The following is a 23,685-nucleotide window of genomic DNA, read 5'->3' on the forward strand; positions in this document are numbered from 1 at the left end:
GCTCTTTATGATTTATTTTAAAGTTATTACAAAAAAATTAAAAAGTTACCCCAATAATAGAATCAAGTGAAAACTCCAAAGCAAATTGTTTAAATTTAATTGTAATTGCTTAATTCTACTCCACTTCGTTGCCACCTCCTATTTGCTATTTGACCCACAAAGACGACCAACTAAATTTAGAAAAGAAACAATTTATTCAGCTTAATCCAATAGTAAACAGAAAATAAAGACGTCGGCATTTCATGCCGCTAATTTTGTACTCGCTCGGAGGTCAATCGAAATAAAAAAAAAAGAAAAACAAAAAAAAAAACCATGAGTTTTAGTCTTTTTTTTTACGTTTCGATCAGGAAACTAATTACCCATCCTTGGATTTCAAATCGATAGAGAAAAACTTGTACAGGTATTCGAAATTATAAAGATAACTAATCAATCGAATCGAATCACAACCAAAGCTCGAAATTTTCTACATAACTTATTCAAAATTGTTACTACCAATGCGATGATGGAAAATCTTATTTTATAAAATAGAAATTACAGATTGTGTTCATCATAGTTACTTGTGGATAACTATAAAGATTCAGGCCATAAGAACTCCCCACTTGGATTTGTATCCATATAAATGATAGATCCGATGATGATTTGTGGAGATTAGCCGTTGGAGCTGCGAAAGCTTAAGAAATCTTAGGATTAATTGTTATTCTCGATGGCGGCCATCCGTTCGCGCTCCTTGAGCAACCGCTCCCGACTGTCCTGCGGATTGAGCAGCACCTTGACCAGATGCTCCACCGTCGGCCGCTCGGCGGTGCAGTAAACCTTTTGGCCCAGCGATTCGAGGGCACGCCTAGTGCTCGGCCCGATGGCCACCAGCTTCCATTTGTCCATCGATAGCTGACGGCTGGTGAAGTACTGCTGTGCACAATTGACGCCCGATGGCGAGAAGAAGGCAAGAAATTCAATCGACTCGCCATAAATCTCCAATGCCCTCTCCACATTGGCGCCCAATTCGGGATGACAGCGCGTCTCGTACACTTCGCACGCATCCACGGAGAAGCCATTCTCGGCCAGCTTGGATAGCAGCGTATCGGTGGCCAGATTACCGCATGGCAATAGTAGCGGCAATGCACGCGATCCATCGAACGTATCCACTATATAGTCGCCCAATGCCCGGGCATTGCCCGTCTGTTTGCCGTGGGTGAATAGCTGGTCCAAGGTGCTTAGCGCCAGATTGTGGGTCACCTCGCCGACGGCATAGTTATGCAACATCTTCCAACCGCCGGGTAGCTCGCCGAGATTGAGGGATTCAGCCACGGCCTCCACGCAGCGCGGCGATGTGAATATGATGCCGGCATATTTATCCGGATTCTGAAGCTTGGCGCGCAGCTCATCGAGATTCTTGAAGCCGAAACTCAGCGTGGGCACAAAGACGGGATTGAAATCGTGCTTCTCCAGCGTTTCTGCGTACACATCGCTGCTTTCCGATTCCGATTTGAATATGATCACAGTTCGCTGGCGACTCGTCATCTTGCTGCTGGCTCACGTTTCTCACTTTGATCGGACGCAAACTGTGTGCTGAATTTTCCTTTGTCGAGTTTTCCGCCAGCGCTTACTTGCCCCGCCCACTGTTGCCGCCTTTGCTGCGCCTTCTATTGCGAAAATAAAAATATATAAATAAGAGTCGAATTTTGTGCACCAGCAGCCTCGTGCTGTCTCCCTCTAATCAGCTGTTGTGCCGGCTGTCCGCAGGGCTGCCAGATCGTCGAGCTAACGGCATTACTGTTTATATATTTTAAATTTATGCTTTTGTTTTGAAGTTAAAGGATTTAATTTGCTATATTTACTTAATTTTTGTTTTTTTATTTCTGCTCATTATATGCCGTTTTTATAATCAGCTGTTTTTTGGCGACTACCCAAGGGTGGCCACACTGTTGTGATTTTTAAAATATTTCATTTGATTGTTACAATTTTACAATTGTACATTCGCATTATTATAAACCAGCTTTGGAAACTGTAAGATTATCAGTAAGAATATCTTCTCACACATATAAATACAACTTAATCATGAGTATGTAAATTTAACTTATTCATGGGTATTTTCTCACATTCGTTATCAGATATTTTTCCAATGAATCAAGAGTTTTTACGTATTTCGAGCAGAATACATCGGAATTCTTTAGAACTATTTCAGATTTGATCGATGCGACAACGCAGAGTAAAATAATAATAATTTTTCACTAAAAAAATTTATTATTTTTAAGTTTTTCTTCAGTGTGTGCTTAAAATGATGAAGCTTTCATATTTTGTGTTATTGATCGTCCTGGTTTTGCGAGGATCCTTGGGCAAGCCACTGCATAAAAAAGAAACCTGTCTAGCCAATCAGCTTTCTATGATTGATTTAATGAGTGAAATCAATTCCAAATTGGACAGAATCTTATCGATTTCACACAAAGAAACGGATTTATCCAGCCAGCAAATGAAATTGCACAGCAAAAAAAATGCCCAACAGGAAGCGTTTCGCAATAGAACGCAATCCCGTTTTCAAATATCCAGCAACAAAATCGAAAGTCTGTTAGAAATGTATTCCAGTACTACAGTGGAGCCTCTGCCACAGAAGTTTGCGTTAATTGGCAAGCGATCATTCTATATAGAAAATAATGTGGAAATTTCCTGGGCTGATGCGGCAGCTGCATGTCGCGAATTCGGCGGTTTTTTGGCAGCTTTTAAGAACGAAGAGGAACTTAAGACCATTCAGGCAAGATTGAAGTTCTGGTGGTACTGGACGGGTATAAATGATTTGAAAACCAAGAAGTTCGTATCCCTGGCTTCTGGAAAGCAATCAACGATATTCCAAAGACATAGTTATAAAACCAATCACAGCAAATCCTGCGTTGCGGTGGATCCCCAATATATGTCCGAATTTAATTGTGATACCAAATTGTATTTCATTTGCCAGATGGATGAAGACACGTAATACATTACTGCTAATAAAGAACTTGCTCTAATTTTATAAGCTATTAACACACAAAAGTGCGTTTTTTTTTTCTTTCTCAATATAAATTGGGAATTGGAATATAAGAAATTTGAATTCATTGCCATCTGGCCACGCTGGCGATTGCAACTGTCATCGGTGCTATCGATAATGCCAACCGGCGGCACACGGCTATCGATAGCGCAATATTGTGTGTTGAATTTGCACGTGTTTCAAAGTAAGTTGGTTGTTTTTTATCATTGAAGGCATTTCGTTAATAACAAAACGGCGCCATGCAGCACGACGATGTGAGTAGCAGGTGTATGAATATGCACATTTGTTGGTGTCCTAATCAGATTATTATCAATTTGCCAGGTGGTCTGGAGCATCATCAACAAGTCCTTCTGTTCGCACAAAGTGAAGTGAGTTGAAATGCAGTTAATTATAATTATGTAGAAAATTTATGTATTCAATGGCAATCTAAATCACACAGAACCGACACACGCACCTTCTGCCGCCATGAGTACAATCTCACGGGTCTGTGCACACGCAGAACGTGTCCGCTGGCCAATTCACAATATGCCACCGTTCGCGAGGAGAAGGGCATCATCTATTTGTTCATCAAGACGGCGGAGAGAGCGCATATGCCGAGCAAATTGTGGGAGAGGATCAAGTTGTCCAGAAACTTCGAGAAGGCCATCGAACAGATCAACGAGAATTTGGTTTTCTGGCCCAAATACATGATCGCCAAGAATAAGCAGCGTTTCCTCAAGATCACCCAATATCTGATACGAATGCGTCGTCTGAAGTTGCGCCGCCAGAAGCTCATTGTGCCGCTATCGACGAAGATCGAACGGCGGGAGGCGCGGCGCGAGGAGAAGGCCTTGGTGGCCGCCAAGATCGACAATCACATCGAGAAGGCGCTGATGGATCGTCTGAAGAATGGCACCTATCGCGACATCTACAACTTTTCGCAGACCGCTTTCAACAAGGCTCTGGAGGCGGAACGCGTGGACGAGGATGATGAGGAGGAGCTAGACGACGAAGACGAGAATGAGGAGCAGCTGGAGCGCGAAATGGAGGTGGACGGCGACGATTCACGCGAAGCTGAGGAAGTACAGAGATCCCTGCTCGACGAGGAGTTCGTCGAGGCAGATACGGACGATGAGGAGGAGGATGATGATGATGATGATGATGATGACGAGGACGACTACGACAGCGATTCCGGCAAGCGGGAAGAGGTCGAGGTGGGCAGCGATTTCGAGGAGTCCGACGAGGATGACGATGCGGATGCAGATGATATTGAGGTAGTGTTTCTGGTCATGTATCAGGCTTTTCTTTTTTATTTTGTTGGCAGTTTTCTGGAGCATTTAACGATTTCCAAATCCTTTTTCAATGAATTTCTTTTAATATTGAAAATTCTGAGTATGTAAATAGTTGGCAATTGCTTAAATCCTGCCACCTTCTTCCGAAATTACCATAATTAGAAATAGCAAACGAGTTCTGCCCGCTTGGAGCTTGGAGAATAAAGCTTTCCGAGCGCCGTTCGCCGCTTTTCATTCAGTTGCGTCGGTTTCCATTCAGTGCGCGCTAACTAACAGCTCCAGAAAATTGCCAAAAAAAAGAAAACTAAAACGAAACAAAACTAAATTCCAATTGCCAAACCGAACTTAAAACGAACAATTGCATTCTAACAGGAGACCAAAGTGCCAGCCAAGAAAACCGCCAGCAAAGCGAAGAAGGACAAGAAATCGCCGGCGGGCAACAGTCGACGCAGCCGCTCGAAGCCCAAACTGCAGCTGGAGTACGAGTATGAGGTGGAGAAGGAGGCACAGCGGCAGATGCGCCATTAGCCAGGTCCACAATATATATTTCTCCCCCCCCCCCATGCTCAATCCACTTAGCTGTTAACGCTTATTGTTTAGCCGGTTAAGAATAGTATTTTACATAAAAAAGAAAGAAAAAAAAACAAAACTAGACAAGTGCAACACTATATGACCGAAAAATGCATCTCATGCAGGATGCACTTCATCTGCATCCCATTCGCTTTGCTTTCTGGCCAAAAAGCGAGGCTGGCTAACTGACATTGAAAGTGGGCGGTGCGGGGCGGTGTGGCGACAATGCAGTGTTTAAAACCAGTTTTGAAAAATATTCTAAAAAAAAAAACTATGCACCATATTCGACGCAGCTGTAGCGCTATTGCATACCCTGTAAAAAGCGCGGAGTTGCGTGGCAAGCAAACTACTTTAAATAGGAGAAATTCTTTTTTTTTTTTTTTTGAAAATATATATACATATTTTTGTAATAAACTGTACAGTTTGCTGTAGCAAATGCTTTTTTCACAAACAAATATATTTGTCTGAATAATGAGAAATCTAGTGATCATTAATATTCAGCAAATATAATGGGTAAACTATAAACACTATGTTTATTGCTAGTTAACGCTAGTAAGCAGCATCCACAAGTCGACACTAAATGTGCATATATACATATATATATATATATATATATATATTTAACAAAATGCTGTCGCGGAGCTAATTAAATATCGCACGCCAAGTTCAATGCAGTGCGGCCAAGCGATTCAGCGGCGGTCCAAGTTCGTTATCCGATTGAATATCTGGCGGGGGTACAACCCACAAACCCCTACCCCTCCCCCCTCACCACACACACAACAACCAGCATCTCAAGGTCATTTCGCATCTGCGACCAAAGGTTCTGTTTTGCTTAAAACAAGCCGTTAAAACGCCACAAAGCCCATCGGTGTGCAAAATCAGCGGGCTAAAAGTTGTTGTTTAACTAAGTTCAAATGATAAAGGGGGGGGGGGGGAATCAGTAGTTTACAAATATGTTTATATATGCTCAGTGTGTCCTGATGTGTTAGTTTATTATTCGATAGATTGCAAAGACTTAAGCTAGCACACACGGCAAAACATACAAAAAAAAAATGCACACTTGCAAATTTGCCATTCGGTTTTACAAACAAACAAACATACAGTTCGCTATCGATAAGAACAACCGTCACCTGTGGCTGCCGCACAAAAAAACATTGAAACACACAAAAACACACACAGTTGTCAGTTGGGTGTATATACAGTATATATATATATATACGCCTATATATATATTTATATATATATATATATATTAGTACGTTTAAAGTAAGTTTTCCATTTCTAAGTTATACAGTTTATCGTTCTCTTTGTGTTCCTTTTCCTTTTTTGCATTGCGTTATGTTGCAAAAAAAAGTTGCTGTCATTTGGCGATCTAGTCGGTAGCAGCAAGTCTCCAATGGAATCGATGCCCCACCACTCCATCATCATCTTCTTCTTCTTCCTCATCTTGTTGGTGTTATTGGTGTTATGGTGTTGTGGCCGTTGCGGATGCTGTTCCAAGCGCTGTTGCATGTATCCTCGTATTGTTGTTGTTGTTGTAGTTGCTATTGCACGCATTGTTGCATACATCAACGTGTTGTTGTCGTTAGTGTTGCACGCATTGATGCATGCATCATCGTGTTATTTGGTTTTATATGTATGTATCTTGTCGCATCGCCGTCCCTTTAGGTATTGGAACTAAATGCCGCCTGACGGAGCAGCACATAGATCTTCTCCTTGATCCAATCCTTATTGTAGGGCGCATAGGTATTGGTGCTCTTCTGGTAAACCATGCAGCTAATGTCCACCATTGTGTCGATGAAATCGAATAGCTGGCTAATGTCATACGTAATGGTCGGAGTGTTTGGATTGCGGCGCTTCAGGTGCTCCTCGTAGATCTTGCACACGCCCTCCATGCACTCGTTGACGCTCTCGTAGTCACAGTAAGTGCGGGTCTCCGGACGAGCACCCGGCTGTACCAATAGGATGGTGTGCGACATGGTGATCTGCAAGGCAAAAATGGAACATTAATGTTATTGGCGGTGATCTATGTACTCAAGCGATATGTATGTATGTATGTTACTAGTGTGCGTTTCATTACATTACGTTTCATCTTCATCACTTACATCCTTTTTTTTAACAAGCGTTTTTTCTATAGCAAAGTCCGAAAGATTCCGAGACTCTCGAAGTTGAAGTTTACTTCGCCAGCTCTGCAAAAATTGTGCATAAATATTTATTAGAAGCATAGAGAGCTGTCAGCAAAAAAAAAAAAGACAAAAAAAAAAGGAAAAGAACAAAAACGAAAGAGATGGAAGAGATATGCTGTTGCCGCATGCAACGCATCGCCCCATCTCGCTCGCGCTCTCGCCGCAACACCAATACACGCGCACCACACATGCTGGCCAGCAGAACGCTCTTTGATTTTCCAATTTGCAACTGGGAAATAGACTAAGATGGCACTTCCAGCATGGAAAACGAGTAATTTGTGTGTGAAGCGAATGTTGGCAATGGAGAAATGCGTACATTTGTACAAGATAATGCACGCTTATGCCGCTTCACTAAAACACAAACATTCGGAAGCGCGAACAGACACGCACACACATGTACAAGGAGTAACGGCCGCCGCGTGTGTGTAACTAACTGTATGCAATCACTTGTTTTTCTTCCTTTTCACCGATTTTTCTCGAATTTTAAATAATTCCCATGTCTCCCGTTTAGTGTTCAACTTACCCGTTCGAACGCCGGACTATATGGACTATGATAATATGCTGATTCAGTAAAGAGATTCGGTAAAATCAGCGCTTGATTCGTTTTTTTTTATTTTGCCAGTTCTATGGGTTTTGAAGAGGAGGCTGAAGCTAGAGATGAGCGCTTCGCTGCGTGCCTCGCCGTGACAAAATAATCGAAAGATATCGATTAATACTAACATCTTTTATTTGATATACATTGTTTAATAATATTTACCAAATTAAATGACAATTGTGATTTTTTATACTTAATTGTATCAATGTATACTTGCATTTCAATTTGTATATGTATTTGATTCCATATTATGTTCATTCACTTTTTTATTGAAAAGCACACTTTATGTATATTACGCCTTTAGGTATAAAGCATGTTTTTCAATGCATATTTTCATTTCATTTGGCGTAATTCATTCCATATTTAGTCTTCAGATTTTTTAAATAAAATTAACTAAAGCTTTTAACATATACTCATCATAGTAATACATTACAATAACTACGGAAATTATTTATTTATTATTTTTATTTTATATATTTATAAAAAAATTATAATTATAATGTCAAATTAAAGTGGATTGCATTATTTATTTAGGTTCATTTTATTTTGTTATTACATATAAATATTAGGTATTACGTTTATTTAAGTTAGAATAAAATTAACGCCCATCAACAAATTATGGTCATTAAAGTCTTTATGAAGTAAACTTAATGTACAATCATTTTCACTTAAAGTGCATATTAAAAAGCATATTTTTACATTTTTTAGTATTGTATTTAATATAAAGTCAAAAGTTACTTTTAATGAAACAAAACTATCGCCCATCGCCAGCTCCGCAGTCTGGCCACTGTTCTCACTGTTCCCAGTGCTGCCAGACAGCGGCAATCGAAGATCCGAGTGCCCACCAGCTGTTTGATCTCAATTGGACCAATTGGAAGAGCGCGGTGTCGCGGGCAGCGCAGTCGAGCGGCGGCAGAGCGATCGGCAAAGAAATCAACAACAAAAAGCAAAATCTCGTCTCAACATTATTTACGTGCTTTTTGTTTTAGTGAAAAGTGAAGGCGCAGCCGCAGCAGCCCGTGTTTCGCGCGTTCCCATTAATTTGTTGTTATTTTCAATTGTGCAAGTGGCGTTCGTGTCTCTCTTTTTTTTTTTTTGTTTTTTCCTGTGTGTTTGTGTGCGTCCTAATTGAAAGAAAATGAAGTGAAAAGAAGCAAACAAATTGGGAAATAGCAACGTAAACAAATCAAATAATGAATGAAGTAGAAGAGCAGCGAAGTTAAATGAAACCCAGGCAGTAAATTGAAAAGCAAAAAAGCCCTGCGAAAATAAGATGATAAAGGCTGTGAAACGGGGAAACCCGTTAAAGTAGCACCGAAAAGGCAATAGTCAAATAAGAAAACACAAAATCCAACCAACGCGACGCACGCGTGTCCAATTTGTCGCCTCTGCTTCGTCTCTCTGCTTCCTCTTCACTGTTCTGCGCACACCGTTGCACGATCATTCATGTGTGGGTGTTGTATCTGTGTTTCTTGTGCATTCTATTTGATTTGTGTTGTTGCTCATCTCTTATCGCTGAAATCTCGAAATCTCAATGTTCTCGGCGACCAATGGCAAAATCAAGGTAAAAAAAAAAACGTCCACTTAATAGTTTTCTTAACTTACCAAATGGTGTCTTGGCTACAGAGAAACTTATGCTTTGAGTTGAAACTGAAATATGTACAATATTACTGTTTCCGTTAGTTTTATTTTAAAATTGATAAGCCATTCTATATTTCTCCTGACTGCGCATTGTTTAAATATTATACTAATTATCGTATCGTATCAATATCTTATCTGATGTTTGCACGAGATTTGTTGCGGTGTATTTGATTTAATATAAAACTATATCAGTAAATGTTTGATATACGTTAAAATACAACAAATATTGTACATTTTTTACAGTTACCTCCGGAAGATGCTGTGCTGGTGACGTCACCGTTGCGCTGCCTCTTCAACGGCCCCTTTCGCGATCTCCACTTCAACGTCACCGATCACCGCATTATTCCCGTCCACGATGTCGTTTTCCTCGACGATTTCGAACGCAACGTGAAGCCTTTGATTTACCGCCCCGTGACGTCAGAGGTCGCTGCCTCTGCCAACGTCGATGAGGAGGCAACGCCGGCAGAGGAGGAGCAGCGCAGCTTCATTCCAATCAGCAGGTGAGTCACATCCAACAAGTGCGACAGAGATGGCAATCAATCGATCGTGGCCTTGAACTTGATTCCATTTCGTTAGTCCCCAATTCCAATTGGAAGTGAGAGAGAGAGTGGAAGCAGAAAAGGCAGGAGAGCAAACCAATTAGAATTTCCAAATGGAGATATCAAGTTTTTGTAAATGGAGAAATCGACTTTATTTCAATTTTGTGCATTCAAACTGTGATTTTTATTTTAATTTTAATCATTTAGTTACAATTAATCACAATTAGGTTACAATTATCGCATCTAAGCATCTGTAATAATTTGTCTTGTTTAACGCTCGTTTTTGAAAAGTGTTTGCTTTACGGCGCCGATAAGTAAAGAACATTCTCAACTGATAAGAACGTGGGCGCCCCTGATGTGTTTGAAACATCATCGTTTTTATCGTCAAAAGTGTGCAAAAGCTGTGTATCTATTATAAACGACTTTGTAGGCGTATTGTTATTTGTTTTAAGGTGCGTCGCTAATTTCCCACTACCCGGATGAGAAATATAAATTTTTTAACAACCAGATAGTTTCATATTTATAATGACAGTTAAACAGCACTCATGTTTTAAACAATCATTCTTAAATCTGTATATCTGTACAATTCCATTGGTTTAATTGCTTTTAATATGGAATGTCATACCTCGTTGAGCTCGTAATTAAATTTCCAATTAAACTGTGTTCAAAAATTGGAATTTTAATTTTTTCAATTTTTTTCCAAATTTTGATGATGTTACCCCTTACAAAAAATGCGAAAATTTCTTAAAAAATTAATTTTTTCAAATACGTCAAAAAGTGATAGGGCTGTTTGGCATTGGTAATTAGCTGCCCAAAACAGTTATTCTTTCAGCTTTATGATCATTTTTAGCCAAGTTATGATTAAAATGCCAATCAAAAATATTTCAATTTTTGACAAAACCCGTTTTTACTATTTTTTGTCATAAAATATCTATTTTTTTGGCCACAACTTGAAAAATATTTGTCTGATTATGGAATGCCATACATCGCTGAGTTTGTATTTAAATTTTTAATCGAACTGTATTCAAAAGTTGGAAATGTAAATTTTTTCAATTTTTTTCATTTTTTATGATGTTACCCCTTACAAAAAATGCGAAATTTTGGTCAAAAATTAATTTTACAAAGTCCGTAAAAAACGGATATGGATAGTTAGTATTGTCAATTAGGAGTAAAAAACGGTAGTTCTTTTGGCTCTCTGCCAATTTTAAGCCAAGTTATACAGAAAAAACCAATCGTAAATATGAATTTTGGCCAAAAATTGTTTTCCCTATTTTTTGTGTAAAAAATAATCAGTATTTTGAGCACTCGAAATAATGAAATGAAACTTAAACTTGTTTTTTAAATGCCAAACGATTTGGTTTTAAATTTGGTAATTTTGTTTAAATTTTGTGCTCTTTTTGCAAGTTTTGTTACACAAAAAAATCCAAAAAAATTTGTATTCTTACAAACCAGCCAGGTTGAACAGAACAAGGAGTATCTGTTAGTCTACAGAGTTCTAGTTCTGTTGTTTTTTTTTTGCTGCTACGTTTTACGACTGTTTTTTTTTCTTGCTCGTTTTTTGGTTTCTCCACATTTGGCGTAATTGTTTCGCATTTCTACTGGGCTATGATTATTGTTTTATTTTGTCGTGCTACCGCATTTGGCTGTTATCGTGGATTTGTATTTATGCGTTATTTATTCTGCATTACGAATTTGCCGCCTCGAAAAAAAACTCGTCGACTTGGTCGTTGCCTTTTGGCCCAACATAAAAAAAAAACTTTATAACGAAACGGGCATTCAACTGATAGGAATCAGTGTACATTAAAGTTTTAAAGTTTTTTTTAGTGCGAAAATGTTGGGTTTTTTTTTAAAGGTTTAGAGCATTTAGCAATAGGTTTTTGAGAGTTTTTTTTCTGCGAACTACAAATTGCTAACTGACAGATAAATAGAGTTAATATTCTAGTTATTAATAAGGTAATAATATACGTTAAAGAACACATGTATTTATACCATTCATTTTAAAGAGCATCACAAATTCGTTGCCATTGAGATTGAATTTGATTTTCTCGTTTCTTCCGCTTGGTTTTTTTTTTGGCCAATTGTTTTCTGGTTTCTTTGGTCGCCGATTTTTATTGTGTGCCATTGAAGGTTGTCTGAGTTGACACCTTTTTTTTGGTTTTTTTTTTATATACGTATGTACAATACATAAATATTTCGTATTTTTCCTTTTATTTTTTAATTGCCGCTGTTTTCGTCACAGTTGCCGGCAAAAGTATCACGCCCTTGGCAATGACCGTCGTCCACATGCTCCGCGAAAAGCAATTCATCAGCAAACACACGTTTCTGGTTTTTGTTTGTTTGTTTTATTTCTATTTTTTGCTTACTCAATTTTCAAATTATCGTTAGTGCAACGACTTCAATTAAGGTGCACTTAAATAATTGCCAGCTTTGACCCCTGTTTTTATTTTTTTATTTTTTCTTTTATTGCAACTTTTGTGAAAGTGAAAGATTTATTGCAAGTCGAGAAACAGAATTTTAGGTCTTTTTTTTTTAATGCACTGCAAGTTGAGCTAATCAGAGACTTAATTATTCGCCTGGCACTTTGTCTTGCTGGCAGATTTATATATATAAAAAAAATTAGTATGATATTGTGAAATTTATTATTTCGATAGCTTTTAAAACTGCATGTATTTACAAACAATGAAGATATACATATTTGTTCCACTTAAATGAATTATAATAATTTGATAATTTGTGTAAAAAATGTTTACGCCCGGGTTTTAAAACAAAATGTTTTGCGTCGCATATGCAAAAAAAAAAAAAAAAAAACAAAAACCTTTACGTATTTTTCGCTTTGTTTATTTTACAACATTATTAAAAACAAATGTTCGGATAAATGCATAAAAAATGTTTTGGATTGGGAAACAATTCCACAGGCTGCGCGGCATTGAAATGGCTCATTAAATCGCGCTCGTTGCGAGCTTAGCTCATTTAAAATATTGTTTCGTTTTTGTTTTTTTTTTTTATTTTATGGTTTTATGAGCTGTGTGAAAAACAAAATGGGAAAGATGGCACAAAAACGGCGCATTTGGGGGGGCATTTTGCGGAAACGCAGCCAAGCAGCTAAGCCAATAATTGTTAACTTATAATTTTTTATAGGATACAAAACGAGTTAGCTTTGAAAATCAATAAAATAACAACGTTGAAAAGCCAATAGCCAGCAATAAGCAATCACAGCATCGAATGGCCAAATCACAGGCAATAGTTTTAATCACAATTTAGGTAATACGAGCACTTGATTACCTCAATTGAGTAAGGCGTTTCCCGTCGACGTGGCAAATTCAACACTGACCACCAATGCCCCAACCCCCCCTCCTTACCATTCGATTTACCAAAAGGTGAGCAGCACGTGCGAATGGCTTCCTTCCTATCGTCACAATGTCGCCCCCGAAAATCGCTGACCCATTTCAGCATTATTTGCTGCTCTGCGAAGGCACAAATGTGGATAGAACAAATGTTCTTGGAGTGACCGTCGCAGTGGTACCGTGTTAGTTTCCACTTGAAAGAGCTAGCCGGTTTTACGTTCAGTTTTTAACAAGGTGAAAATTAATTAAGGTGAAATTAATATAAGCAATAATATTTAAATACCAATGAATGTTACTCCTATTCCTTTTGTGGCATACTTGTAGGCATATTAAATACAATGAATTACTTTTCTGCTGCATACTTTTACGCACTTATTTAAAAGATATGCAATTACTAGAGTGCTCTACTTCACTTCTTTTGTTATCGTGTTTGGTAGTTCTTAAGAATATTTCTTCACCCTGTGATGTTAAGATACAATCACTTTCATATTAAAAATATATATATATATATTAGAGGGCATTGGGATTGATGCGCCACTTTGCGTCGCTTCGATTCCGCACAAACCCTAATTGAATTAGCCATTTGGAGACGTGGCCAGCACCACTGGCTAAGGTCTCGCGATGTGAAGCCCCATCGAGTCTTTCGACTTCTGTGCCAATTGCCAATCGCTGAGAAAGCAGCGCGCTTTCATCGCCAATTGCAGTTTCGAGTGCGTTCGGTGCAAGTCTAACTCTTGGTTGGCCAAACAAATCTACAATAAAATTATATTTCGTGTGTGTGACAAAAAATCGAATTAACCGTACAGAGCAGCAGGTATCTCTTTGTTTTTTGCAAGTGATTTGTATTGAAATTGAAAGCCGACAAAAAAAAAAAATAGAAGAAAAAACAAATCGTTGAAATGCCGGAGCGCAGCATCAGTCAGCGGGATCTCGACGAGATTGAGATCGAGAGCGACGAGGAGGAGGAGGAACTGGAGCAGGGCGTGGGTCTGTCCACCCGGAGTCGCCGTAATCGACGCGGTGCCTCCGATTCCCCGGCCGCATCGCGTGCTCGCAATGCCACCAATGGCATTCAAAATCGCGGAAGAGAGCGGGAGCGGGAGCGGGAAAGGGAAAGGAGTAGGGAGCGTTTTGGTGGCACCAATGCCGCCGACGAAGCTCGCTTCTATGACGATGAGGAGCAGCGAATGGAGGACGATGGCGAGGAGGACAGCGACGAGGATATCGAAATGCTGGATTAGTGAGTACTGCGCATTGGTGGGGTTTGCACTCATAATTCGATTAGTTGTTGCCTTTAGTTTTTTTGGTTTTTTGGGGGGCTTCTTTCCTGGAATTATGTGCTACTCGTATGGGCAAATGGCAAATGGGAAATGGGAAATGGAAAATGCATGAATCTACAACGTAATTGGATTTGCGGCATAGTGAAATCACGCATTGTGTTTGCTGCTCCACCAACTAATGGTGTTTACAAAATGCAAGGAGATGGAGTAACATGGTAACATGTTAGGTCATCATTAGCAAAGGCAAAATAGTTGGGAAATTAAAAAGAAAAAATACAAAACATGGCACATTATAATTGGCAGAAATTTATATACAATATTTGCACATTCTTGTAATGCAAACATCCATGTGAAGTTGTTCAGCCTAATTAAAGTATCAATTGTACTTATTAGCACTTTTTGCTTGCATTCAATTCACTATATATATATATATTAAATATTCAATATATATTTGTCAAACTTTGGCAACAGTCCTTAAATGCACATTAGGTATTTTATTGCTTAATATCATAACCTGTTGGCCCTGCACTCTGACCTTTAACCCACTTTTCCCACAGCAGACAAGACACTTCGGTTTAATAGGCCAAAAAAAGAAAAAAAGAAAAAAGAAAGGCCTTTTATTATTTCATAGCCTACAAAACGGGGCTGGCAAATTGAAATGTTTCAAGTTTTGCGGTTCGCTTTGCTTTGGCCAAAATGTCGAAATAATGAATGTTGGCTGACTCGCTCAGTCTGGGTGTTTAGAAATTTATCAGGCTTTTTTGGCCATGTCGGAAGCTGAAAATTCAAATGGAGGTGAAAAGCTGGCGCACTAAAATCTATATCATATTCTCCGCAAAACTCTCAAGGTCAACGAGCAGCAAAAACTATCTAGTAGCAAAAAAAAAAAAAATGAAGAAAATAAAAAAACGAAAGAAAGTTGCGTTAAATTTTGCAACATCTGAAAGTCAAGATACAAATATGGCTGTCATATATTAAAATACGTTTTTCACAGACAAACGTAATGTTATTAAGATTATTATTTCTGTGAAATATTAACAATTAAATAGCGAATTATTGTGAATGCAGTTTTAAATGCGCCCAAAAGTATGCAGCGAACGTGAAAAATGCCGTTTTCCGTTTTCCGCTGCATTCTTTTGCACTTTCGCACACTAGTATTGTTGATAATCCAAGGTATTTTTGTGTCACCACCTTCTTCAATTTGAATTTCAATTTCCACACGTAGAATATTTCACTTCAATGTGAGATTATTTAATTCGTGAATGCGCGCGAATATGTGTGGAATTTGCCTTGCCAAATGTTCATCTCTAGGTATTTGCTTGCAGTTCCTATTTCGGCTACAACCTCTCCACATCGCTTTTCACATTTTACCCCCCGACTTTTCCGACACCAACCCATCCCCGCCCCCTCCTCCTGCTTTCGTCGCGGGGATCCCTGTTGTTGTTTCTGACGCCGCCGTCGTTTTGGTCTCACGTTTTTGTCATGCTGTGGGCGCTTAATTAAAATTAATGAAGTACGTTGGCTTTTTATCCTTTTGACGAAGGTGTCAACCATTACCTGGATCAGCCCACCGAATCCACCCATTCCACCCATTCCACCACACTTTCGCTGGCCTTGAGGCGCTGAAAATATGCACAATGTTTGGTTACATTTCAAGTTAGTTAATTGTGCAGAAAATGAGAGAGGTTGCTATCGCTAATGAAGATCGTGCGATTAAGATATGAGAATATAGCGAAATGAATTAAATCGATTGCAATGCGATTTATATGGCAAATATATATTGTACAATATATATTTTCACTGGCTGCTCAAGTCTATTAACCCTAACAATTGCAATTAATCATTTGTTTGCGAATGCAAATGAAATGGCGAAAGTTTTTGCCATTTTTGTAGCATATAAATTGTGTTTTGTGCGATAAAGTGCGCAGCAAGGGTGTGGGGTTGACCTTTGACCTGGGCCAAAGATAACGAAATAAAATATGAATAAACATTTTGAGTAAGTGCACAAAGGAGTGCGGCTGCTCATCTAAAGTTGCAACCTCACCCCCCCCCCCCTCCCCCCAATTGCTGCAATCCCCACCTGGCATGCCACAAAACTCATAGAACATTGGACAAGTTTTCCAGTTGCAAGTGATGTGTGCAACGCGCTGCCCCCCCTTTTCCCCATTTTGCCCCACTTTCCTGCTGTTTTCCCGCCTGTCAAAAAGTTGCAGCCCGACTGCCTTTAATGCTGGGGAAATTTTCAGCATCTGTTGGCATTTTCTGGTCTTGCAACTCCTGTTGCTGCAACCCCGGGCAGCTACTGAAAATCCTTTCTATGCGCCACAAAACAGGGGCGCAAAAAGATAAAAAAAAAAAAAATACAAAAAAAAATCGAACGCAAATATGCCACAAAAGCTGGCGACCAACAAGGAGCAAGGAAATTTCTGCTCTGCATGTTGCCAGCAAAATGTGTGCTTGCAAATTGTTTAAAACATTCAAGTTCAAATTCAGCAGTCAGGCAACGCTATCTTGACATTCTTCTTGGCCAAAAAAAAACAGAAAAAAAACAGAAAAAAACGTAGGCCAACAATTTTGGCACAAAGCGAAACGTGGAAAGTTCGAAATATTTGTAACAAATGTTATAAAGTGCAAAGACTTCAATTGTAAAATGCAATTGCAATTTCATTAGCAATTTGTTGATAATTTAGCTGTCCAGTTTAAGTTTAATTAATTATGTATATTTTACTTTATTTATTATTTTTTTATTTTATATTTTTGTGAAAGCATCTGAAAACATTTTAGGCCCCATTTTTGGCAGTATACGGAGTTATGTTAGTTGGGCGAACCAGCCTGATCCCCATGCATTTAACCTCACCCACACTTGCGTGTCGCTCGGCAGTATCTGTGTGTGTGTGTGTGTGTGTGTGTGGGTGGGTGGGAGTATCTGTGAGTTTGCTTTTATTGCTGCCACTAGCTGAGCCATTTTTTTTTTTTTTTGGGGGTTGTGGGTGTCTTTGCGTAGTTGGCATCGCTCGAATCGCGCATTTTAGTGGCTTGCAGAAATATGCGATGCCCGTGGCATCGTTTTAGCCAGAGTAGAAGCACGGGTTGCCAAGCTGTTATGCTTATTACACACGCTCACATAGGACACTAGGTATATACATACCAGCCCAGAGGATCCCCATTTTTTTTGGGGATAAAGCACCGCAAATGCATCCTATATAAAGCAACTCGACACATAACATTTTTGTTTGGTCAAATTGTTCAACGGCAGAGGACAGGAAAATAAAACTATGAGTCGTGTGTAATGTGACCAAGGCACTTAAAAATCAAATGGATGGGTGGATATAACCAGCTATGCGTTTTTCAAGTGCAGTCCTTGGTCAAGTATAAAGCCACAAATATTTATGCTCAAATCGAAATGAACTCGGTGTCCGAATCGACTGAGCTGTGAGTCACATTCACAAGAATATATGATATAAATTCCAGATAAAAATGGAAGCTTTAGTACAAAAAAAAAAAAGAAAATGATTGCAAAAATAGTAGCAATTTGTGTGATTTCAATTCTGTTTTTTAATTTCTTTGATCATTTTAATGGCTAGGCACATTTAGTTGTACACTAGGCATGCATGCAATGTATTGTAATAACCCATCTACTTTAATATCGATTTTTCCTATTTTATTAGCCTCATATTTAACCAGTTTATTTTTCTCATTTTTCTCGTTGCAGTGATACGTGAGTACAGTCAAAATTTTTACGAACCTGTCGTTAAGCGGCCTGAAAACAAAAAGGCGACCAGCGAAAATATCTGCGCACGTACATAAAACCACAAACATTCACATTACATCAGGTATTTACCATTCCGACAAGATTAATGCAGCGTAATGCGTTTGTGATATACGTTTTTACTTGCTAACTTTATTGCCGGATTTAACGACTTTAAAATCCAATGCGTATGCTCCCAAACAAAGTTAACAAAGTTCAAAAAAAAAAAAAAGAAAATGAAAATTTAGTTAGTTAGTTATTCTCGTTTTGCGGGTGATTAATAAAGCATTACACAAATCGGTTGGGATTTTGTGCTTATTAAATTGAAACTAAAATCAATTGCGCTATTAAATGGATAACAGAATGCAACAAAAAAATATAGAAGTTGATATGCAACTGTGGCGTGTATGAATAAATTATCCAGTGTCGCGTTTAAAAAATAATTTGTAGTAATGCTTACTTAATTACGTTATTGTAATTGAATTCCGCAGCACACACAGTGGTTGTGCAATTACAAAAATTATTTAATTATATTTACCTTATTATTTTCTATTAATTCAAGTATGAAAATAACAAGCTAGATATTTTTACTCTGAGAAATTGAATTTTGCGGGCTTGCAAAGGTTGAGTTTTTTCGAGTTCTGAAATCTGCGCACTTTAAACATGTTCAATGCCACAGACAAACCATCCTATTTGTCCTTGCTCGCCTGTTTATGCTCCACTTGCCCCCAAACCATCCACTCCCATCTTCTTCACTCTCTTCTTTCTCCTCTCTCCACTCTCCCCTTTCACCTTTCACCATTCGCAAGTCGCGGTAATCGCACGCATCGGTCGGACATGTATTCGTTTTGACAACCTTCCCACCTGGCACGACGTTTTGTCTGTCAACCATTGTAATCATATTTCCAACAGCAGTTAACCCGGGGGATGAAAGGAAAGTGTGGAATGCGGGGCGAAAGCACGTTCTTTCTGTGCCGCAAGCAAATTGAACAGGGAGCAACCAATTCGAGATGCCACCGAGGAGAGCCCAAAAAAAAAATTAAAAAAAGCAAAGCAATCGTGCACTTATTGAATATCATATTTTATATGAATAAACAAAATGCTTGTGAATATTACAATCAATATTACAGCTAAAGATCAATATGCAGTTCTGCCAATAACATACATAACATTACAATCAATAATTACACTTACGCCTGGACTTTTAAAACCCTTTCAATGCACACATTTTTGGATTTGTTTTTATGTTATACATATATATGTACATACAATACATATGTTTGTATGTATTTATGATGGCTTTCTATGCGCGTTACGCATACGCCCCGTTGACGCCTCCCGTTTTCTGACCCTGCAAACAAACGGCATTGTGCCGCAAAATGAAGGAAATTATGGAATGAGTGGATTGATTGAATGGGAACGGGTGCCGATGAAGAAGTAGATTGTGCTCTTATGAACGGGAATGAAGGAGCATTTCGGAGCAATATCCATACAAAAGAACAACAATGAATTGAAGGGCTTTGGTTGGTGGTTGGTGGGGGGGAAATGTGAAATTGATATTGATATTATGCAATGTTGTCCCGCAAATGAATCGAATCGAATGGGAATCGGAGCGAAACGAAACGAAACGAAAAACCCAAACGATGAGAGTCGATTTTACGAGCCTTAAACATGACACTGAAATGAACTTTTTTTTCAAACGGAGGCTTCTTCAGCCAAGTGGATGTGGATGTGGATATGGATGTGGATATGAATGTGGATATGGATGTGGATGTGGATGTGCGAATGCATACGCAGATTTTTACGACATTTTGTTAGCGGATTCAGTGGGTCTCGTATTCGAATTCGCATTCGCAGTGCGAATGGCCAGGGAAATGGATCGAATCGGTTTGGATCAAAACGAATCGGACAGGATTTCCGCTGTCATCGGGACCATAGATGCGTCCGCCAGATTATTATAAGTTGATCACACTGCAATCGCTAGTTTCTCTTCCTTAAATTTTTGGATTTTTTCTTTTGCCTGCAGTTTTAGGATGCAATCTGTTTGAACGAATGCCGTGGAAAATGCCAACGGAATGATCTCATTTTCCCTTTTGTTCAAACGAGCGACGTTGTTTTCCAATGCCTGAAATGTTGGCCTTCTAATTTACCATCGAATTGAGTTGCTCACTGGCATTCATGACACCATTCATGAATATGATGATTTTGCTGGGCTGCAAAGTTGAAATTTAATTTCGACTGTGTGCAAGTCTCTGCTCCTTTCGCCTGTCTTCGCTGTTTGTTTGTTAATAATGTAAGCGTTTTAATATTTAATATTGCGCATACGACATGTTGCGCCAGCTTTTTTTTTGGAGCTGACATTTAAATGAATTTTCAATAATTTCGCTGTCGGTTTTTTGGCAGCCGATAGAGTTGTTGTTGCTGTTGCTGTTAGGTTGGGAAAGCACCACCAACAAGCACTTAACGCCTAGAAAGGACCTTTATACCAGTGCCCGCATCCACAAGGATATCACACACCCATTCCATTTTCGGTGGCGCAACCTACTGACGAAAATGCCATTTGTGCAAATCTAATAAACAGCGAACCGCATTAAATTTGACAGTGAGGTGTGGGAGGTGTTCAGGGCAGAATGGATATATATATATAAAATAATATATATATATATGTGTGTGTGTGTTCAGGGAGAATCGTGTCTCTGGGAAAACGTGTCAATTGAGCGGCGTTTTGGGAAAATGGGCGCAAATGCGTCCTGGTGGGCGGCACAATGGCCCAACTTTCATTACGGCATCCGCAACGAATCCTTTGGCCAAATATAGACTAACTTACTTGATACCGTGTTTTATAAAGTATTTATATATATATATATATACAATATATTTCTTTATTATTTATACATCAATGGCATTAGTGATTTTCCTTCTTTTCTCTTACACCATTAAACCTTAAAAACTGATTTATTATCATATACTCCACAAAGACTGTCGCATCTTGTGGCATAAATCAAAACTGCCCCATGTCCGTGCAACCAAAAGCTGCCAAAGACATTCGATCGAAGCGGTGGAGAAATAAGAAAATATTGCTTTCTTTTTCGTGTTTCTTTAAAATCCGCAGCCAACTGGTGAATATATGACACATTTCGCCTTTGGGATTTGCTGGCGAAGGACGCGTTTCGCATTCGCATTCGCACTCGCTTTCGTTTTCGTTTTCGTTTTCCCCATCCGCAGTTCGCCATTTTCCGTTGGTGTGTGGTGTGTGTGTAGTTTAGGCCAAATTAACATATCACACAGGCCGCAGCGTCCTTGGATCCTCTGCACCTTCTCCGCTTGACTTGTCACTTTGAGATGCGTCCCCGTGGCCTCTGTGTCAGTATTTGTCATACAGATGGCGGCAAGCCATTAGTTCTATAAAAAAAAAATATATTAAATATTAAAGTAAATATTCATTTTAGAGCTCTTTTTTTTTGCATGCTTTTAGATACTTATTTTTAATTTTTTTTTTTTTAGTTTTGAATAGATAAACCTACTTTTGTGACCGCCACTGTGCAATCCAAATAGGCCTAGGCGATGGCCCATTGACTGCCAACCATTTGGATGGCGTTGCAGTCAAGTTCTGTGCGGCTTCGTTCTCCTTTTCGGCCGTCATGGTTCATATCGCGTTTTTGACGCTGCCTCTGAAATATTCTGAATGTCATGCGGGGGATCCACAAAAGGTGAACCAATTTTCGCGAAATTGTCTGCGAAAAAAACGATGAATCTCAGATTGGGCCATTTTTTTTTTTTTTTGCGGCAAGCAGCATCATTAAATGTTTGAAGATCTTTAAAATATTAAGAGCATTCTGCATACATTACATGACGGCAGTGAGTCAAGGGAAAATTCATCAAATTATCTTAAGATGTCTAAAGTTAATTGGCTGCACATATTGAAATTTAAACTTAAATATTCTGTGTATATTGTTAACAGAATTTTGGAGTACTTTGTTCTTAGAAAAGCAATTTAAGTTCATGCAGCAAGTTCTCATTCCAGGAATTTAGATGTGCCAAAGTGCATTTGTAGGATGTTTGTTGTACATATATATATATATATGTATATATATATATATGCACATATGAGCCCACGCATTCAGCCATTTCATTTCGACATACGACGATAAGCAGGACGAAGTTTGCAACTTGCAATTCCTGCAATTCCTCGGCTGCTCCTTTGTTCTAATCAATGTCCGATTGAGTGGCGATGTGTGCACTCGGAAAACCCTATACAATATATATATATATATATCCTATACAATATATATATATATATATATATATAAAATAATCAATATTAAGCCATTGGTCATGTTCAAATGTGCTAAAAAATTACAAAAAATAGTCTTCGAATTCCAAGTAGTTTCCTAAAAACTCCTTAATATTCATCAAGAGCTCGCCAATTTTCTGAAGTTACTGCTCAAGAAAAAGTAACAAAAAGCCAATCCGATTTTGGGCGTTCAATGTGGCTCCTTCTAATCGCATTTCATTTTTTTCTGTGAGAAATGATTCATTGTTCTCGTTGAATGCAGGTAATAATATTTTTTTTTTTTTGTATTATCCTCCATGGACATTTGTTTTTTTTGTTTCCATTGAGCCGGGGAAACCCCGCCTGCGTTTTCTTTCTGATTTGTTTGATTGCTGTTGCTGTTGTTTTTTTGTGTTTTTTGTTGTTATTTTTGTGTTTGTTGGTGGTGCAATTGCTGGTACGATACGACTGGCAGACAATAAAGAGCATTTCATTTGAATAATGCGAAAACATTTTGCTAGACGCCCGCTGCCATTGTCTAGCAGCCCATAATTTCCACCCAAAACGCCAAACGCCCAACGATGCCTGCCTCTTGTGCTCTTTAAACTGCTCAACTGACATGCCGATTGCTTTTGTCTGCACACCTATATCTGTCAAATACACCTCCGTACACTCGAGTCTGATTGCCCCTTGATGGACAGGACAGGAGAGTTCAGCTCAGCTCAGCTCAGTTCAGTTCAGTTCAGTTCAGTTCAGGGGGCGGCAGTGGGTATATTTGGTCATCGGAAATTGTCGATGGGTGGATAGCACAGTCACAGTCCGTTGTCCTGACTTTATGTTCCCCTTGGACTGATGAAACTTTAACTGGGGAAACTCCACATAGAATTGCAATACAAAGCTGATTATCGGTAGTATCGATACGTTTGATATTTGCTTGTCGATAGACATGAAATATAGATCAAATATGGCTGACCTAATTACTTCCTCATTTAAGTAACTAAATGGTCCCGTCAATTGAATGAACAGTTCACTATTTCGTTTCTTTTGTCTTAAACTATGAAAATCGATTATTTCGATAAGTGTACAGTTTTCACAATTGGTTATCGATTGCTCAGGCAGGCAGACGCAACGCTGACCAATTTCCACGGTAATTGCAGCGCACTCATTGACGGACAGGTCGTAGATGCCTTTTTCAAATAATGTCTACTTCGTTGCCTTG

General features: G+C 38.8%; 4 protein-coding genes and 1 long non-coding RNA gene across 14 annotated transcripts in view; 2 read left to right on the plus strand and 3 right to left on the minus strand.

Annotated features, from left to right (window-relative positions):
- Positions 1-14: 14 nt before the first annotated feature.
- On the minus strand, positions 15-1,725 carry Uros1 (Uroporphyrinogen III synthase 1). 2 transcript variants are annotated; one of them, NM_001272433.1, is made up of 1 exon: positions 15-1,725. In NM_001272433.1, exon 1 carries the CDS (start codon positions 1,519-1,521, stop codon positions 688-690), a length of 834 nt encoding a protein of 277 aa, NP_001259362.1. In that variant the 5' UTR covers positions 1,522-1,725; the 3' UTR covers positions 15-687. The 2 variants fall into 2 exon arrangements, with proteins under 2 accessions (NP_001259362.1, NP_572507.1); NM_132279.4 differs by having other exon boundaries at positions 497-1,725.
- A 1,434-nt stretch (positions 1,726-3,159) lies between these two features.
- On the plus strand, positions 3,160-5,222 carry Rbm13 (RNA-binding motif protein 13). Of its 2 annotated transcripts, none has more exons than NM_001298097.1 (4): positions 3,160-3,273; positions 3,341-3,387; positions 3,459-4,272; positions 4,663-5,222. In NM_001298097.1, exons 1-4 carry the CDS (start codon positions 3,259-3,261, stop codon positions 4,816-4,818), a joined length of 1,032 nt encoding a protein of 343 aa, NP_001285026.1. In that variant the 5' UTR covers positions 3,160-3,258; the 3' UTR covers positions 4,819-5,222. The 2 variants fall into 2 exon arrangements, with proteins under 2 accessions (NP_001285026.1, NP_572508.1); NM_132280.5 differs by having other exon boundaries at positions 4,663-4,925.
- A 382-nt stretch (positions 5,223-5,604) lies between these two features.
- Positions 5,605-7,709, minus strand: e(r) (enhancer of rudimentary). Of its 5 annotated transcripts, none has more exons than NM_001272435.1 (3): positions 7,371-7,451; positions 6,966-7,049; positions 5,820-6,845 (listed from the first exon to the last, which is right to left on the minus strand). In NM_001272435.1, exon 3 carries the CDS (start codon positions 6,837-6,839, stop codon positions 6,525-6,527), a length of 315 nt encoding a protein of 104 aa, NP_001259364.1. In that variant the 5' UTR covers positions 6,840-6,845; positions 6,966-7,049; positions 7,371-7,451; the 3' UTR covers positions 5,820-6,524. The 5 variants fall into 5 exon arrangements, with proteins under 5 accessions (NP_727293.1, NP_001259364.1, NP_001259363.1 ...); NM_001272434.1 differs by having other exon boundaries at positions 7,363-7,451; NM_001272436.1 differs by having other exon boundaries at positions 7,230-7,451.
- An 819-nt stretch (positions 7,710-8,528) lies between these two features.
- The window catches only part of rdgA (retinal degeneration A), a 122,409-nt gene continuing 107,252 nt past the window's right edge, over positions 8,529-23,685 (plus strand). For 3 of the 4 annotated variants that reach the window (NM_001201635.1, NM_001042799.2, NM_001103447.4), the window contains exons 1-3: positions 8,529-9,205; positions 9,526-9,782; positions 18,158-18,163. In NM_001201635.1, the coding sequence (NP_001188564.1) occupies positions 9,176-9,205; positions 9,526-9,782; positions 18,158-18,163 (293 nt within the window). In that variant the 5' untranslated portion in view covers positions 8,529-9,175. Of the gene's footprint in view, positions 9,206-9,525; positions 9,783-13,828; positions 14,406-18,157; positions 18,164-23,685 lie in introns of those variants that run through there. The other variant, NM_001103446.2, reaches the window with a different exon arrangement.
- lncRNA:CR44111 (long non-coding RNA:CR44111) lies at positions 21,101-21,928 on the minus strand. Its single transcript, NR_073640.1, has 2 exons — positions 21,718-21,928; positions 21,101-21,595 (listed from the first exon to the last, which is right to left on the minus strand). It is a non-coding gene; the product is annotated as a long non-coding RNA:CR44111 (long non-coding RNA).

The sequence above is a fragment of the Drosophila melanogaster genome, chromosome X, assembly GCF_000001215.4.
Source record: "Drosophila melanogaster chromosome X".
In the NCBI taxonomy this organism is placed as follows: Eukaryota; Metazoa; Arthropoda; class Insecta; order Diptera; family Drosophilidae; genus Drosophila; species Drosophila melanogaster.

Coding starts and splice junctions, on each gene's coding strand:
- Uros1 (NM_001272433.1), bottom strand. CDS start 1,521: ATGACGAGTCGCCAGCGAACTGTGATCATATTCAAATCGGAATCGGAA.
- Rbm13 (NM_001298097.1), top strand. Junction 3,388..3,458: donor TTCTGTTCGCACAAAGTGAA/GTGAGTTGAAAT, acceptor TAAATCACACAG/AACCGACACACGCACCTTCT. Junction 4,273..4,662: donor CGGATGCAGATGATATTGAG/GTAGTGTTTCTG, acceptor GCATTCTAACAG/GAGACCAAAGTGCCAGCCAA.